Raw genomic sequence first — 16191 nt, 5'->3', positions numbered from 1 at the left:
CATTAATGCACCTTTAATACATTCCATCTTCAACCCAGACATAAATTTTAACAAACTCATAAATGCAACACTCGTGTGTTTCCCATATCCTCTTCATTTACTTGCTTAACAAAATTACACTTTTAAAATAAAAAGTAATATTAAATTAGGCTTCAGATTTTGTGGTAAGAGAAAAGGGATTTGGAAAAATATATAGCACAGGCGCTTGGGGCTAGATGTTGAAAGCTGCAAGCAATCCGGTGTTTGAAGTATTTGTAAGAAAATTATTTTTGCTTAGTTCTATTTCTAGAATAAACAATCCTGTGGTAAAAAAAGCATTTGCACCAAAAGAATAAAAATGAAAGAGTCACTCACAAAAAATCCGGCAAAGGTTTAAAGATCAGTGAGTGACTCTCATTTTTATTCCAAATCCCTTTTCTCTTATTACTATTGTTTGCCGGCTGGAAAAATTATTCAGGCTGCTGGGGGAAGGGCGCGTATGAATATTGTTACACATCATCCCACATTGCATGTTCAGATTTTGTGGGTCTGCAGCTGCTTTGGAACTAAATCTGAACACACTATAAGATTATCTGTCCAATCTTTCTGGTTGGAATAAAAATCTGGTAATGTATGGGAACAAATGACATTTGACAAACTTTGGAAAACAGATCAAAATGGATGTTCAGACAAATTGGTTAAATCCGTTTGGTTTATCTAATTTATCCAAATGACCATTTTTGCCCATTTTGCTTTTGGGAGTGATTGGTTCATTGTCATTTGCTCCTTAACATTACTAGAATCGTTTTCCCAACCAGAAATATTGGACAGATCATCTTACACTGTGTATCCAGTATAAACCTCCTGGCCTATATCTTCCAAAAGCATGTTGACACTTATAGTTCCACAACAACTGGAGAGCAGCTGTTTGCTTGTCTGTGTCTTAGATAACATGAAGAACCCCCAAAGTTTTAATGAGCTTAAGACAAAATCCATATATGCAAATTAAGGATGCATCCAAGTAATTTAAGCAAGCAGCACAGTTGCCATTTGAACTTATTTGTGTATTTACGGGCAAGTGCCAATTTCAGCCATGAAACTGGCATTTGTGTGGCAACTGGCAACTTTTTGAAACACGCAACACCACAATTTTGTGGGCTTGCCATAGGAGGATAGAAAAAGTCTCACCCTATTCTGAGGCATGAGTTTGGTGAACAGACCTCCATTTTTTTTAAAGATGGATCCCTTGCACCCAGCATGGGGTTTATACCAGCATGGTATAGGTATACTTGCCAATTCTAATGATGACTGCTGCAACTGTGGATTGTTGCAGGGTGGATTGGTTATACGCACAAAGCTGTGCTTATAGCCACTTCGGCCCATGGTACAACACATGGCTGCCACAGCTTTCTGGACTTTGTCATCTTTGCACGCACCTTGGAAACAGGGGCTGTGTCTCCCATAATGGGGTATTCAATGTCGGATTCCGACTGCCCTGACAGCCGTTTTTGGTCAGCTCACCTGCAACTAGACAGGCGGAATTCAATGTTCCACCTGTCGAGTGGTGAAAAGTGGGCTTGTCGGTGAAAACGGCCATGGATTGTGGAGAAACGGCCATGAACTAGACAATCTGCTGCCGTTTTCAACCATACAGATCCAACTTGTTTTAAAGTCAGATTTGTTTTGTTAAAATCTGCCTTCAATGCTGTCGGAAAAGGCAACATTGAATAGGCGGCGGGCGAGATTTCCTCTGTCGGAAGTAGCATCCGACATTAAATACCACCCAATATCAGAACATGCACAAATGTGAAGGGTTTTCAGAAATCTCATTACAATAACCGTTTTAGTCATTGATTTTAAAAAAAAATAACCTGTTCTGCTATTGACCATTTAGGTTACCGCTGCTGAACATGAAGATCAGTTTAAGAAGAGTGTTGAGAAGTTGGAGGAGGTGGCGGAGAAAATACAAGAGAAACACGGCCGGATCCTTGAACTGGAGAAGCTGATGGAAAGAATGGAAGATGTGAGTGTGTTGCAGGGTTTTTAGGAGTGTTTCCCAAACAAAGACCTTTTTTATGTGCGACCTAATTTTAACACATGATGTACTATAAATAGGCAAATTTTATAACTATGTTTGTTCCGGACATTTGCTGCTGGCTATGACAATCTAACATAATAGAAAATAAAAGTGTGATGCAAATACAGACATCCTCTGTATATAGACATACTGTATAAACCGAAGCAAACATTGCACTTGGCGCTACAGCCAGAATTATAGAACTCGCATCTTTCCAATTTTTTTTATTGAAATTTAAATGGTTTAATGTCTGTGCGCTCGGAGATTACAAAAGAGAAACAAAATAGTAAATCTATAATTCAATTTTAACATTTTATCAGCATCAAATCTAAACTTTTCCAAACTGCCACCTTTTGTAGATATGACTCCAGAACGGACCTATGTCATTCTTTGTAAAATGATCATCAAGTATTGTTCATGAAGTCCACCCCAGCACTGCTGTAGATGATTCCAGAAAAGTGTTGCACGTGTGGGTTGCTTTACTGTCACCCTTCTGTCCAGTTTATCACAAACAAGCTGCATGGGGTGTAAATGTGGAGACCAGTAAAGGCTCCAGAGGTGGGGCTGCAGCACAGTTGAAAATTCAAATAGGGGATCCCGGTGAGTCAGTTTGGAATGGCAGTTAGTGACAGTGGGTGCGGCTCCCCTATTTGAATTTTGAACTGTGCTGCATCCCCTCCTCTTGAGCAACCATTGGTGGAGACCTTGACCATTCCCTGATCTGAAGCCTACTGCTTTATTCTTTTCTACGTATGTAGTTCTGACCTGGACCTATGTTTTGAATCCTATTCTTGCTGTACGATGAATCCTTGACCAACTATATGTAGACCGTGGGGGTAGAGTATGGCACTGTTCAATTCTGTAGTCAGGGCCATCTTCACATAAACGCACAGTGGGCAGCTGCCCAGGACTCCATAATTCTAGGGCCTTCCAGCAGAGACAGACTGGTGCCTCTGTAGGTAGAGAATGTTACAACCAATCAGAGTGGCCATGCAGAATGCTCTTATCTGCCTCCCACGGCAGTGAATGACTATCAGCATGCTGATTGGTGGGTGTATGAAGCTGTCCACCAATCAGTGCTGACAGCCATTCACTGTTTAGAAGCATGCGGAGAGATGATACAGGACTGTAGAATGGGTAAGTTATGATCTTATCAGTTTTCTTTATTACAGTGAATCATTGGGTAGGAGCCACAGTACATTGCTTTGTCCAGAGCCTACAATAATGTTAACATCTTGGCTGTGATAACCGTTTTGTTTCAGGGTGCCAGTCTTCCTGTATATGTTGCTCAGTGGCAAACGGAGGATTTTCAGAAGGGGGTTTCCAGAGGGGCGGAGCAAAGCACGGAGATGGACACTTAGGTGACCCAGTATATGTTGGGTCAGTTAAAGTATTATAGATAGACCAAATGTATAATATAAATAATAATAATAATAATAATAAAAAAAAAAAAATATATATATATATATATATATATATATATATATATATATATATATATATATATATATATATATATATATATACACATACATACATACATACATACATACATACATACATACATATACAGGGGCATCAACAGCAGTGTAGACCCCTGGGCATAGCAATGTATTGGGGCACTTACCGATCCTCCAGCGGTAGGGGTGGGGGAAGCTTTGCCCCGGGTGGTAGGGGGTATTATATCAACTGCTCAGCATGTAGGGTCTGGATCAGTAATTTCCACTAATTACCCCTTTACTGCACAGATGGTGGGAGATGGGGTGGGAGAAGGGGGCATTGGGCAGAATGAAAGGGCCCTGATACATAACTTCCAGGGTGGTGGAGGATGTTTAATATACAGAGGAGGGGTGTATAGTGGAGTGGGCTTATTATTCATAATTTTCTGGTGGGAAGACAGCTTGCTTGACTGCAGATATCTCCAGTTCCCAGAAATAGATTTCTTAGATTTTAATGGAATTAAAAACTAGAGAATCCCACCTACCAAATTGTATTGGGGACTAGGGGATGAGAGTTCAGGAGGCAGAGCAATCTGCCAACGAGAATATAAAACTACATACCAGGTGTGTGGAGCTGGAGCAGTAACTAGCTGCTGGAAGGCTGATATCTCTGGTTCTGGGAACAGTAGAGACAAGATGCTAGTGTCCATCAAAGGAGGAGAGTCCCAGCTTTTGGAATATACCCTCAAAAAAACTCTGTCAGACAGAACCTGAAATATCTGACTGGGAAGAGCAATTAATAGGCTTGGATGGGGACCACTGCTTTGAAGTCAGATATCTCTGGTTCCCAAGGGCCGATTTTTAAAATTATTATACCCATGGAAAGAGGGGACCCTCAGCTTTCAGCCTAGGGTCCTTAGACTCCTGGGGGGGTTTCTGGGTACTCAGAAACCCCCCCTGCGTGCGCTACTGTTGCTGATCGTGTATCCAGCATAAGAGACCATGTCCGTCCAAGCTTCCTTCTCCATGCCGGACAGTTGGTCTCACAGGGGGTTACATTGGCAGCTTGTTAAAGCCTCTTGGCATGTTTAGGTTGGAAATTTAAAAGGTCAATTCTTCTAATTGCCGAACATCTTTTTACCTATTCTACAGTCTACAAAAACCCTGTGGGTTTACTTTAAAAAAAATTACACTTTGATAACTGGTTAAACCAACATAGTTTTAAGGTTTTTTTTTTTTTTGTACACCTAGTTTACCATTTAATTCACTGGGCTTGAATTGTTTATATATCAGTACAGGCTTAAAATGCAGTGAGTGTATACAGTATGTCTAGATTTTGACAATTAAGAAAATTCTTGGCTCTTCAGTAATTTTGGGTTCTAAATGTTAGTGTTACCACATACAAATGAGTCCCGGTTTCCCTGCAATTTAGACCTTGGATCAATAGTTATTTCCATTGTAATTTATGCTGCGTTCTCATTGCCGCCCCTGCAAAATTGTGGGTTTTTCTTGACGGATTTTTTGGGGGCCACAGAGCTTGTCAGCTCAACAGACCCCCTTCATACTGCACCTCAGACCCGGGAATTTCCCGTGTCTGCCCCTTTTACACTGCTTTCCATGCTCTGTGTGTGGAATGTAATAGCAGCTGTGATTGGGTGTTGGGAAATTTGTACAAATTGCTGTGTTAGGCTGTTTAAAAGCAGCTTTTATTGGCTGGCTAAATATGATGTCACATATCTCATGATTACATCCCCCAATAAGCTCGTTTTTGTGTGAAAAACCCGGGTCTGTGCTGTTCACACTGCCATATACCCGTGTATTACCCTGGAAAAACCCTGCAAAAAACCCGGGTGTAATTGCAGGGGCATAATGTGACAGTGCCCCTGTACGGTGTGGTGCAAGATGGCGTACCTTAATCTGGAGCTGGTGACGGCAGCGGCTTCTGGATTCTTCGCGGCTTCTGCTGGAGAACCTGTGGCAGGGAATGGCACAACCCAAGGGACCCACAAAAGACAACGCTACTTCGGTTAACAGCGACAAATATTTATTAAAGAAAAACAACTGCACTAGTCGCTGTGATATACTCCTACACATATGCAAACATCAATAAGAAAGATAAAAAAAACACAAAGACAATGACATCAAAGAGAGCAATATTAAAGACAATAGTCTGACATCACTAGAATGCTTCACTACACCTGTAATACTATAACTCAAGGTGTCCAATGGGTGGCGCTGCACACCCTATAACTACAGTCTCAGATATCACACACAGTTCCTGAGAGCAATCACGGTCCCACGACGCACAAATCCTCACAGGTGAATTAGGCCCTAACAGTGTGCACACTACTATGAATAGGGCAGAACAAATGAACAATCCCCTTCAAAGGGGTACAGGCGGGTTCCCGTTACCTAGGGCAACTCCCTGCGAGGTTGGTGAGGAACAACTGTAAGGGGTGAGGTTGGGTGCAACAACACCCTGGCGATGGGGTCACTGGCTCCGCCAGTGGCTGATGGCAGCGGTGGCTAGTTCCCTTTGGCTGGGATAATGGGGCTGCAAAGTAGCCAGGCATATGCGGGGTCTTACACCTCACACCACTGTGAGGGTACTGTGTGGCAGGGTGGCTGATTGTTGGGCGTCATAAGCTAACGAGGTGCAGGTCAGGCAACAGTGTCCCGGGGGCAGGGGTGTCAGGGGTGCAGACAGGAGGATTTAGAGTACCTTTTTTCGGCTGCCGCTGCCAGCTCCTGCTGGTCTCGAATCAGGCCCCTTCTGTGATGCTGCTGCTACCGCCTCGTTTTCAGCGCGGGGTGCCTCGGGCCCTCCAGACTCCTCTCCCTGCTGGGCTCCGCTCCTCCTCGCCGCCTCTCTGGACATCCAGTCGCACTTTCCGCTCCCTCTGGCTGTCAATCACGTGGCCGGGAGCTTCCCTCCATGACCACGCTGCTTCCTGGTCCCCCTGCACACTGATCTCCTATCTTCTGCTGGCCGGGGATGCCGGCTGTCAATCACCGCCCGACACTGCTCCCTGCGCGGTCCTCTCCTCACACGCTTCTATGCTGCACGCTCTGCTGGGCTCACTCTGTGTCCTCTCTCCCCAGGTCTCGCTCTGCTGCACAGTCTCTCCTCACTCTCCATCAGCACGCTTCCAGGCTGCATGCTCTGCTACACGCTGCTGCTCCTGACCTCTGACACCTTCCTCACACGCTCTGGGCAGCCAATCAGGGGAGCGTCAGGCTCCCTTCACGTGAAGGTGAGCTGGGGCTGTTTAACCCCTCACAGCCCTGAACACAGGGCAGGGATTTGCAGGCAGCGTTAGCTGCTATTAAAAGGGCTCCATTGGGTCACAGGGGCACACCAGGGATACCCTTTGGAGTGGATTGCCACAATAACACCCGGGAATTTCACAAAGACCCTTTCACACTGAGACAGGACATGGGAATTTTCAGCTTGCCCCGGGAAATACCCGGGTTTTTGCGGCAGTGAGAACGGGGTATTATTGGGTTACTACAAGTTACTGGTGTTATCCCTGAGTCTTGATACTTGAAATAAGACTGTTGCCTGAAGTCACCTGCTGCGATTTAACAGATGGTCCTTATTTTGTTTCCATGGTTACAGATGTTAAGGAATGTCCATTGATAACTACTTGTCAAATGCCAGCCATAGTGTGGTTCTGCATTTCAAGTATCCGAACCTTATTGTAATATGCCCCTTTTGGGACATCCTGCATCGCCACGGTGCCAGGTGGTATAGGCTATAGGGTCAACTGATAAAGGTCGCCACGTGAAATAGTTTGACCGGGTCAAAAGGTTGACACAAATATTAGGTTGACAGTAAATAGGTCGACGTGATTTTTTTTTTTTTTTATTCTTTTGTACCAAATTTTTACGTTCGTGAACATGGACACCCTATCAGTTGCTCATGTACGATCTAAACAGGACTCAGGTGTTTGATTCATCATCAATATCGCAAACTCCAATGTCTATCCTCCTGAATCAGACCTTTATTAATTCACAAATGGCCGTCTTAAGGTGGATGTGCTTGGCTGGACGGATCACTGATCATCTTGACCATCTGTCCTACCGTTATCCGTATGACTGATATGAGACGCAGTCTAATGGCTGCGAGGGGAAGCTGTGGTCTACCTGCTTTGGCCTGGCAGGAAACTACCGTCGATGGAATGGAGAATATTATACTCATGAGCAGTCTTGTTACATTACTCATTGAACCATCCTCATACAAAAAAGACATCTTAGAGGTTTTACGATAACTCCTTCTCATGGCAATCCCTGTCCTCACTGTGGGCGGGATGCTCTAACTCAGAAATATTTTCAGGGTTTTTACCGCATTTCTATATTCTCTAAAAGCTGGCGATTTTTTTCCTGCAGCAGCCTATGTGTGAGGGATCCGTCACGGATCCCTCCCAGCATGCCCTGCGGCCGGCTCCGGCGCTCTGCGCAGACTGACTACCGGGTCTCTCAGACCCGGAAGTCTGCCGCCACATCGCAAGGGACAGCTCTTATCGCAATGTTAGAGCATATGCGATCATTAACTATGCGGAGGGTGCTGGGGATGTTAGAACATCCCACCCTATATACAGAATATTTTTCAGTGGATGCATTCATCAAAATCTCAATGACGGAGAATAATGAATGCTAATTATCTCATTTGGCACTACTATAAGTGAAATTTATTGTGGGAAATGTTTAATTCCTGTTTAGTCACATTATATGAATATATTTGCATCGTATTATTATAATCGGAATTCTAATGATCTTGCCGCGTTTTCCTTGCAGGAGAATGCAGCTTTGGTGGAAAAGAAACATTTTCTTGAAGATGAGCTCTCAAAGCGAATGGCCAATCCTTCCAACAAGAACGGGTCAGTAATTCAATGGCACTCTATGGTGTCGTCGTGTCATGCGTTGCCCATTATCTACCAAGACTTCTGGCCACAGTGACACTACATCAATGTTCCCTTACTTACAGAATGTATGAAATACCGTACAATAACGTACATCGGGGAAGACAAAATAACTTTATTTTGTTCATTTTTAGTTGTGTGAAGATTCAAAATGAGGTTTTCACGGTACAGGAGCAAATTGGGCACCTGCAGCAGTTAATGATGTCCCAGCACCAGCATCTCCGAGCGCTGATCCAGGAGGTGAGCGGCCCATTCAGGACTGGGCCTTATAGTGCATTTTGTATTAGTCTGTTGGAGATAATAAACTGCGTTTTTAAATATATTCGTGTATTTTAGCTGTGTAAAATTAGGTATCAGGAAATGAATGTGCTAAACGCAATTCAGTTCTAAAAACAATATGTTAAAACACAAACACACACACTCGCATATACAAGCAGCACAAACTACTTGACGTACACCAGTAGTATTAGTGTTGCAGATAAGATTCCGCTACAGTTAATGTTGAGCTGTGGTCACGCCATTAAACTCCTCCCACTTTCCAAATGGCATGCTGAGCTGCAGAAGATGACCATTTGTTGCAGATCGCACAAGAGCGTGCGCTGGCCTTGTGCAGAGGATGTTTCGTTGGTAACTTACAGGAAAAGATTCATTCTGATATTGATTCTGATGGTTTATTCTAGTTTAGCCTCATGAGCTATATTATGGTGCATATTTCTCATCGAGTCATGAAACCTATTGAGACTGATAAATGGGGCTCCAGCGCATCTGCTCCAAACTGTCATTTTTCAAACACATAACCGTTTAGAGCTGATTGGCTGGAGCACTGTTTATCATACGCAACAAGTTATATCCATTATGACTTTAACTCCTTGATAAATAAGCCTCCATGTCTGTAGGGGGTGGGGGTTAGGTTTAGGCACTAGTGGGAGACTAGCCAGAAGGCTAGGGATAGAACAAAGGGAGAAGGAGGAGTAGGGACTTAGAAGGGGGGAGGGTGTTAGGTTACAGGGTAGTTAGGTTAATATTAGGCAAGTGGGGGGGGGGGGGGGGTTCAGGTTGCAAGGAGGGTTAGGGGGGGCAGGGGTTAGGTAAGTATACTTACCGGGTCGCTATCGGGATGCTGGTGTCTGTTTTCTGACCGCTCGCACCCCATCCATTGGTCATCTGTATGTATTCCATGTTAAACATTGGTTATGGTTTGGTAACGTCATACTAACCTCTTACCCATCCAGTAATATTTAAATATCTAACTTTGAGCAAATGTGAAACCATTTCTAGGGAGACTAATTCACTGCGACACTCCACCGAACATCCCACGTTTGCGTCTGAGTAGGTTACCACCACTTTAGTAAGTTAGGCGACCATGGCTCATTTTGCTGTCCTTTCCCATGGCGTGCGGACAAACATCAGCAAAGATATTGGGTGCAGAGTATCTTCACCAAATAGCTGTGCCTCACATGGTGCATCATATTCCCTCTCGTTACATCGTTGTGTTTATGTTCTTGCCATGACAGAGTGAAGATTTAAGGGAGCACCTGAAAGAACAAGATGACAGAATTGGTGAATTAAAGGACAGAATTAATTTCCTGGAATGTCAGGTGAGAAATCAGAGTTCCTTTTTATACAAGTGATCAGTGTTGGGTATGGGGTATTAAGGAGGGTCACCTGGTGCTTACCTACCATTGGGATTACCAGGTCATGCTACAGCGGTGTGGTAGCCATCTTGGGAGGCCCAGTCCCTGGTACTTTCTACCCGTGACCCCCTTTCAGGGTTTCTGTATAAAGGACTCATTCAAGAATCTTCCCCAGAGAGACCAACTGGAGTCAGAATTAAAATGGGAAAATGGAACCGATAAACAGGAGCCCTAAATCCATCAACATCATTCCGAGATTCTGAATGCCGGCTGTCTGTATTTGCCGCCAGTAATCTGGACCTGCGGTATTCTCCCATAGCTAATGTCTAGGGTGGCAACACTGGTAACACCACCAGTTCAACTGTTATACGCTGGTCTCTTGTTTTCATTTTTGTTACCTCAGGGGACACTGTTTTTTCATATAGGGGCCAATGGTTTTTTTTTTTTTTTTCTGTGGGAGTCTGTGTTCTTTTCCCCGTGGGGTCTAATTTAGAACTTGAGCAATTTTAATGTATTTTTTTGGTGTGCCACGTGTTAAAAAGGATAAAAATCACTGATCTAGAAGATAACAATAGGTAGAAATGTATTCCTATAACTGTTCAGTATATATCACACCAAGGGACATATAAATTAATATATTTTATCATATCATATTATATCATGTCCTATGTTTATTCAAGTACCTAGGGTTCATTTTTGTTTGCAACCAATAAAACTACCAGTATATTTTGGGAATGTGGGAGGAAACCCACGCAAGCACAGGGAGGATATAATTCAGAACCTGTGACTGAGATAACATACACTGGATACAAGATGTCTGTTTAATGGTAGCAGGCAGACAATTTAGCAATTCACAGATTACAGCATGGAATAGGCAATATACAGTTTTTACAATGTAGGCACAACACTCCAGAGGACCCTAGCATAGTAAGCACATCCCAAGCCTATTGTCCAGCCACTAACTGGCATTGGGAACCCTGACTCTCTGCTCTAAACAGACATTGAACAGGAAACCAAAGGTATTAATTAGCCAAACTATGATTCACATCAGATTTAGGAAAGCCTGGACTGGATCTAATCCGTACTGTGGCTGCTCTTAAACCTGATCCTGATGTTCCACATTCGCTTCATTTGGAATTATGCTGTCCCCACACCATAAATAAGAATAATGCGATGGAGATGTGAATTTTTCAGAACCTGTTATCTTTTTAGTTATATATGATATAAACTGTGAGACCTGCAAGAAATAAAAATGAAAGTATGATGGCAAAGAAAGAACGGCTGAAATCCTTATCAAACCTCAAAAACGAACATCGCTATCCATAGCCATGAACCAATAAAACCAAAAATCACAATGGTATCCACTCAAACCAGCAGATATAAACGGTCAATGAAGGTGAGTGCCTTCCCCAAAAACATAAAAGCACTCTGACTCCAACTGATATCTGGCTCTAAAAACATGTAGTCTGCTCTTTCCCGAATACATCTAGCCAACGAAGGAACCACCTAAAGTCAACCGCAAGCAAAAACAGCGATCGAGGGTGGTAAGCCCAAGCAAAAAGAGACCAACTCAGCCCCACACAAACTCAACCCACAAACCCCATACTTAGAAGATAAGCCTTAACACTTGTTGCCTGACCAAGTCTTCGAAGTGTAAATGTATCCATTCTAGCCCAGTCATTATGCTTTACTTAATGACCTATTCATGTATTTAAAACCTTTTCTCAGGATTTTGGAGAGTACATAAGTCTATATTTATTCAGTTATGTCACTTTTGTTTTGACTTTCGTGTATTTTTTTTTTTTCAGAACAAAGAATTGAAATATAAGGTGGATCACTGGTCGAGCCCCACCAAGTCCAAAGTGTCCAAGGCAACCTCTGTAACGTAAGGCTCTCATATTTGTGGTTTATTTTATATATTTTTTACTTTGTTGAGTAATATATTAATATCATACCTGACGTAACAGACGATGCGTGTAATAAAGTGGGATAAATGTAACAGTGGTAGCATTCAGTGGCGTAACTAAGTTTTGGGCGCACCCCCCCCCCCGCCGTTAAAGGGGGGGGCGCCACCCCGCCAAGCACCCCCAATGCCCCGCCGCCCATGCAACCCCCCCCCCCTGCAGCCTTACCTATCGCGCTGGTCCCGGCGGCTCCGTTCTTCTTCTGCTGAGGACCACCACAAAATGGCCGCCCCCATACAGCAGACAGTTTCAGAGAACTGTGTGCTATATGGGGGCAGCCATTTTGTGGTGGTCCTCAGCAGAAGAACGGAGCCGCTGGGACCAGCAAGATAGGTAAGTCTGCGGGGGATTGGGGGGTGTAACTATAGCACCACAGCCCCCGGCGCCCCCACATGCACAGCGCCCCCCCCCCCCCCCCCGCGCGGTGGCAGGGGCTGCGGTGCTATAGTTACCCCGCTGGTAGCGTTGAATCTTTGAAATCTATAACGACCTCTTTGGTAATTCAGAATTTTTCTGTTACAGTGACTCTATGTTGGGTGCCCTGTCACCCTACTTTATGCTGCAGAAACACAAGAACAGCCCAGGAGGTAGCTGATGCCCGTCTGTTACAGTGCGCGGCTCATTATTTGCCAGATGGACTTTGCTACCGCCAGTGAAGACCATGCAGAGCCTGGTTGTATACAGTTCTGTTGCTTTTCTTACACCTTAGAGCACGGAGGAGCGTACTATATGGATCCTATGACCGTGGGATCGTCTTGTGGCCTGGAAAATATTGTGAACTATACAGAACTGAAATGTGGTCTCAGGAGTGGGACCTGGATACATGTATTTATTTGTAAGATCTCACTGGTAAATGAGTGACCAGTATGGAGTTACGATAAGTCTACATAATCTTATTTATTCAAGCTGATTACTAGGTTTACACATCAGAGGAAATCAAATATTATCCTCACTTCCTTTCCATTGGTGTATTCCATGGAAACCTTAAAGACGATTCCGTTCTTGCTAGATAACCCAGTGTCCTATGTCATTCAAGGCCCTTTTACATCCACATGTAGACTACATGTAACTGTCTCCATATCGCAAAGTTACTAGACATTTGTGACTTGATGTAGGAAAGCAAAGTTGTTGTTCTCCATTATCAGCTATTTCAAATTCAGGAAGGCTCCCTGCACCTTTCATGTGGTTTTGATGGGTGCCGGAAATTAATCCCTTCCTCTCTTAGCTTTATCGGCTATATCTGGCCTGGAAGGCTTTGGATCTTGTACTTTTGATTGGTAACTTGTAATTTAGGTTCAACAGTCCTCTAATGATAGGAACATTCTGGGCGCTTGGTTAATAATAGGTGCAATGTAGCCAAGTACTCTCTGACGGAGCGGTGTGCACCCACACACATACATTCAGGGAAGAAGATGGCAGAGGACTGGAAGCGCAGGGGTGGCGTTACTGGCAATGTATGGACCATGTGGATCTAGTGCGGCAGAGCAGTCTAAGGGATATTTCATTCCGTGGGAAAAGATTGTTGATGTTCATTAAAGGGTATGCACCACTGATGGTCTAAAGGGATTAATTCGACACCCGAAATAGGCCGAGATGGCTAAGGTTGACCGGGTCGGAAGGTCAACACAGGCATTAGACCGTTAAAAGGTCGACATTAGTTTTTCATTCATCCCGAATGTCAACATGAAGATTTATCTTCAGATCTGGCTGGTTGTTACAAAAACATGGTTATGGATCAGTGACAGTTTGTCAGTTTTCCAGCATTTCCAAGCAAATGGTCAACTGTCATTTGCTCTCATCTATAACCATGTTTTTGTTCCAACCAGCCAGATCTGATGCTAAATCTGCATGTGTATGGTCACCTTAAGTGTACTGCGTCCCCTCGCATGGCTCGCTGCCCTCTGCATACTAATATATTCACCCACCATGCCGCACTGGATGGCAGGGTATGAAAAACCACCTGTCGGCTAAAAAAAACGTGAAAACCTCTTTCTACCTTTTTGACCTTCCTATTGTCAACCTAATGCTTGTGTCCACCTTCCAACTCTGACTTACAGTGGTCAAGCCAACGTATGTCGACGTTCATACGGTCGTCCTAGTGACCGTATCCCGACACCAGTGCCAAGTGTACAAAAACGGTTCCCGATGTCTCCTAAACTCAGGATTAATTTAAGTCTTAAACCAGATTAAACCGAGCAGTGTTTTAGCAGACGTGGTGGTCGGAGGTTGCACTATTGAAGAGATTCCGGCAGGTTTACTTTGTGGTCTCTTCATATTGTTTTGTCTTTCTGCAAAGCTGGGCATGCATCTGGTTTGCAGAGGCCTTGCCAGTCAGCGGACAATTGGCAGGGCACCTTGATGCGCAGGGGGTGGATCATTCAGATATACAGGTGCTAGGCTGAGAAAATTTTATTCAATATGTTACAGCCTCTCGTAGTAATAGTAATAATATTATTATTATTAAACTTTTACTATTCTTTTGAAAATTGTTTCTGCCGGTTATGCTGCTTTCCCACTGCAGACCAGTTTAAAGTACTGGTAATCTTAAATGGTATTTAAAATGGTATTAGCATTCCCACTGCAGCAGATTACCGTTTTAAATACCATTTCCATTGCAGTGAACCATGTAAAATGTAGTGTCTAACCCCCCCCCCCCCCCAAGTGTAAAGAGTGCCTTACCCCCCGTACCTGCCCTGTGCCCCCACCTCCCCTCCCCTTGTACTTACCTGCACTGGGATGCATGGCAGTGGGGAGGCAGCAGGGGTCCATGCAGGGTCCAGGCAGTCCCAGTGCCTGATGAGAACTAGTAGTTCTCACTTTGCGCATATGTAATGAGCAGCTCTTTATTATGCACGTGCACTCATTACACATGCACAAAGTGAGAACTACTAGGTCTCATCAGGCACTGGGACTGCCTGGAGGCTAAATAACGTTTAAGAGGCATTCCCACTGCCTCTTAAACGTTATTTTAACGTGAAGGACTCTGCTTTAAAAACGGGTGGAAATACCATTTAACTTTAAACAGTATTTCAACTCTGTCACTTTCCCACTGCAGCCTTAAAACGGTAAATTGCGCTGAAAATCGGCAATTTACCGTTTTTTAGCTGCAGTGGAAAAGGGGCATTACTTTGTAGTATCCAACATTTCACACTGGTGATTTTACCATACGGGAATATAACAGAGCTTTAATGGCAGTCACCTGCAATATGCTACAATAAAGTGAAGACAAGATTGTATGAATTCATTGAAGATGACGTTAATGTATTTTTATTAGTGATTTATGTGTGGATGTTGATTTAAGTTAATAATGAGTTGGATGGAACTGTCAGAATTTGAATGCTAATTAGCAGCTCTTCCGACACACCCGTGGGGTGGCTGCCCAGCGTTGTTTTTGTTTTTGGGGTGTCGCCAGTAGCCCTAATCCCGTGGGGATGGTTATGGAGCTGCAGCTAATAACTTCCGGACCAAGTTTGCGCCGTTTGTTCTGTCCATACTGTTTAATGAAGTTTTCTCTTCCGGGTTTTTTTGGAAGTGGTGTCAATTTTCCAGTTTCTCGGCTGCAGTAAATAAAATCTAGATCGTTTCCTCCGCTTGTTACTTCCGTACTCTTCTTTGCGTCTTCTTTTCCTAATTTTTGGAAATGGCGTTAACTGTCCAATCTCCAGGCACTGTATAAGTTGTGGCCTTATTAATGGACCAAAGTACCTGCAGATGGGCATGTCGTAAGTGAAGAGAAGTTCCGCAACCTTTGCTATAGTCGTCTGGATCCTGTTTTTCCACGTCCATGAATTTGATGTTTTTCAGGGTGTCTTTTGGGAGGACCGTCCCATAGAGCACTTGCGGTTGTCTGCTGACAGAGGGACTAAGCCGCCATTCATTACTGTTCACAACCTCTATCTGTCCATGCTGAACAGACAGTCGTGGACGTCATCTGGGTGTACTGTATCTGTGTGGCTGGCGTCAAAGGAGCCACACGCACCTTTCATAAGGGATTGCAATCCTTGTACATTAAATGTCTGTCCCAGTATATGCAGAGCAGCATCAACACTGATGTAGGTCAGACTGAGGCCTTGCACAATCTCCTCTCTGTCTTCTTGTATCAGCCCCAAAGGAAGCAGCAACATTTTCTGTAATTTTGCAAGAGAAAACTTGAATTAGAAAAAAAGATTTTTTTTT

General features: G+C 43.8%; 1 protein-coding gene across 2 annotated transcripts in view; it reads left to right on the top strand.

Moving 5' to 3' along the window:
* Positions 1-14869, top strand: part of CCDC68 (coiled-coil domain containing 68) — a 48844-nt gene extending 33975 nt beyond the window's left edge. For both annotated transcript variants that reach the window (XM_083155210.1, XM_083155209.1), the window contains 6 exons: positions 1874-2002; positions 8293-8375; positions 8552-8657; positions 9932-10015; positions 11860-11936; positions 12538-14869. In XM_083155210.1, the coding sequence (XP_083011336.1) occupies positions 1874-2002; positions 8293-8375; positions 8552-8657; positions 9932-10015; positions 11860-11936; positions 12538-12610 (552 nt within the window). In that variant the 3' untranslated portion in view covers positions 12611-14869. The remainder of the gene's footprint in view (positions 1-1873; positions 2003-8292; positions 8376-8551; positions 8658-9931; positions 10016-11859; positions 11937-12537) is intronic.
* The last annotated feature ends 1322 nt before the right edge of the window (positions 14870-16191 follow it).

This window comes from Crinia signifera, chromosome 1 (genome assembly GCF_055691185.1).
Source record: "Crinia signifera chromosome 1, ASM5569118v1, whole genome shotgun sequence".
NCBI lineage: Eukaryota > Metazoa > Chordata > Amphibia > Anura > Myobatrachidae > Crinia > Crinia signifera.
This window is presented reverse-complemented; position numbering and strand designations above follow the sequence as displayed.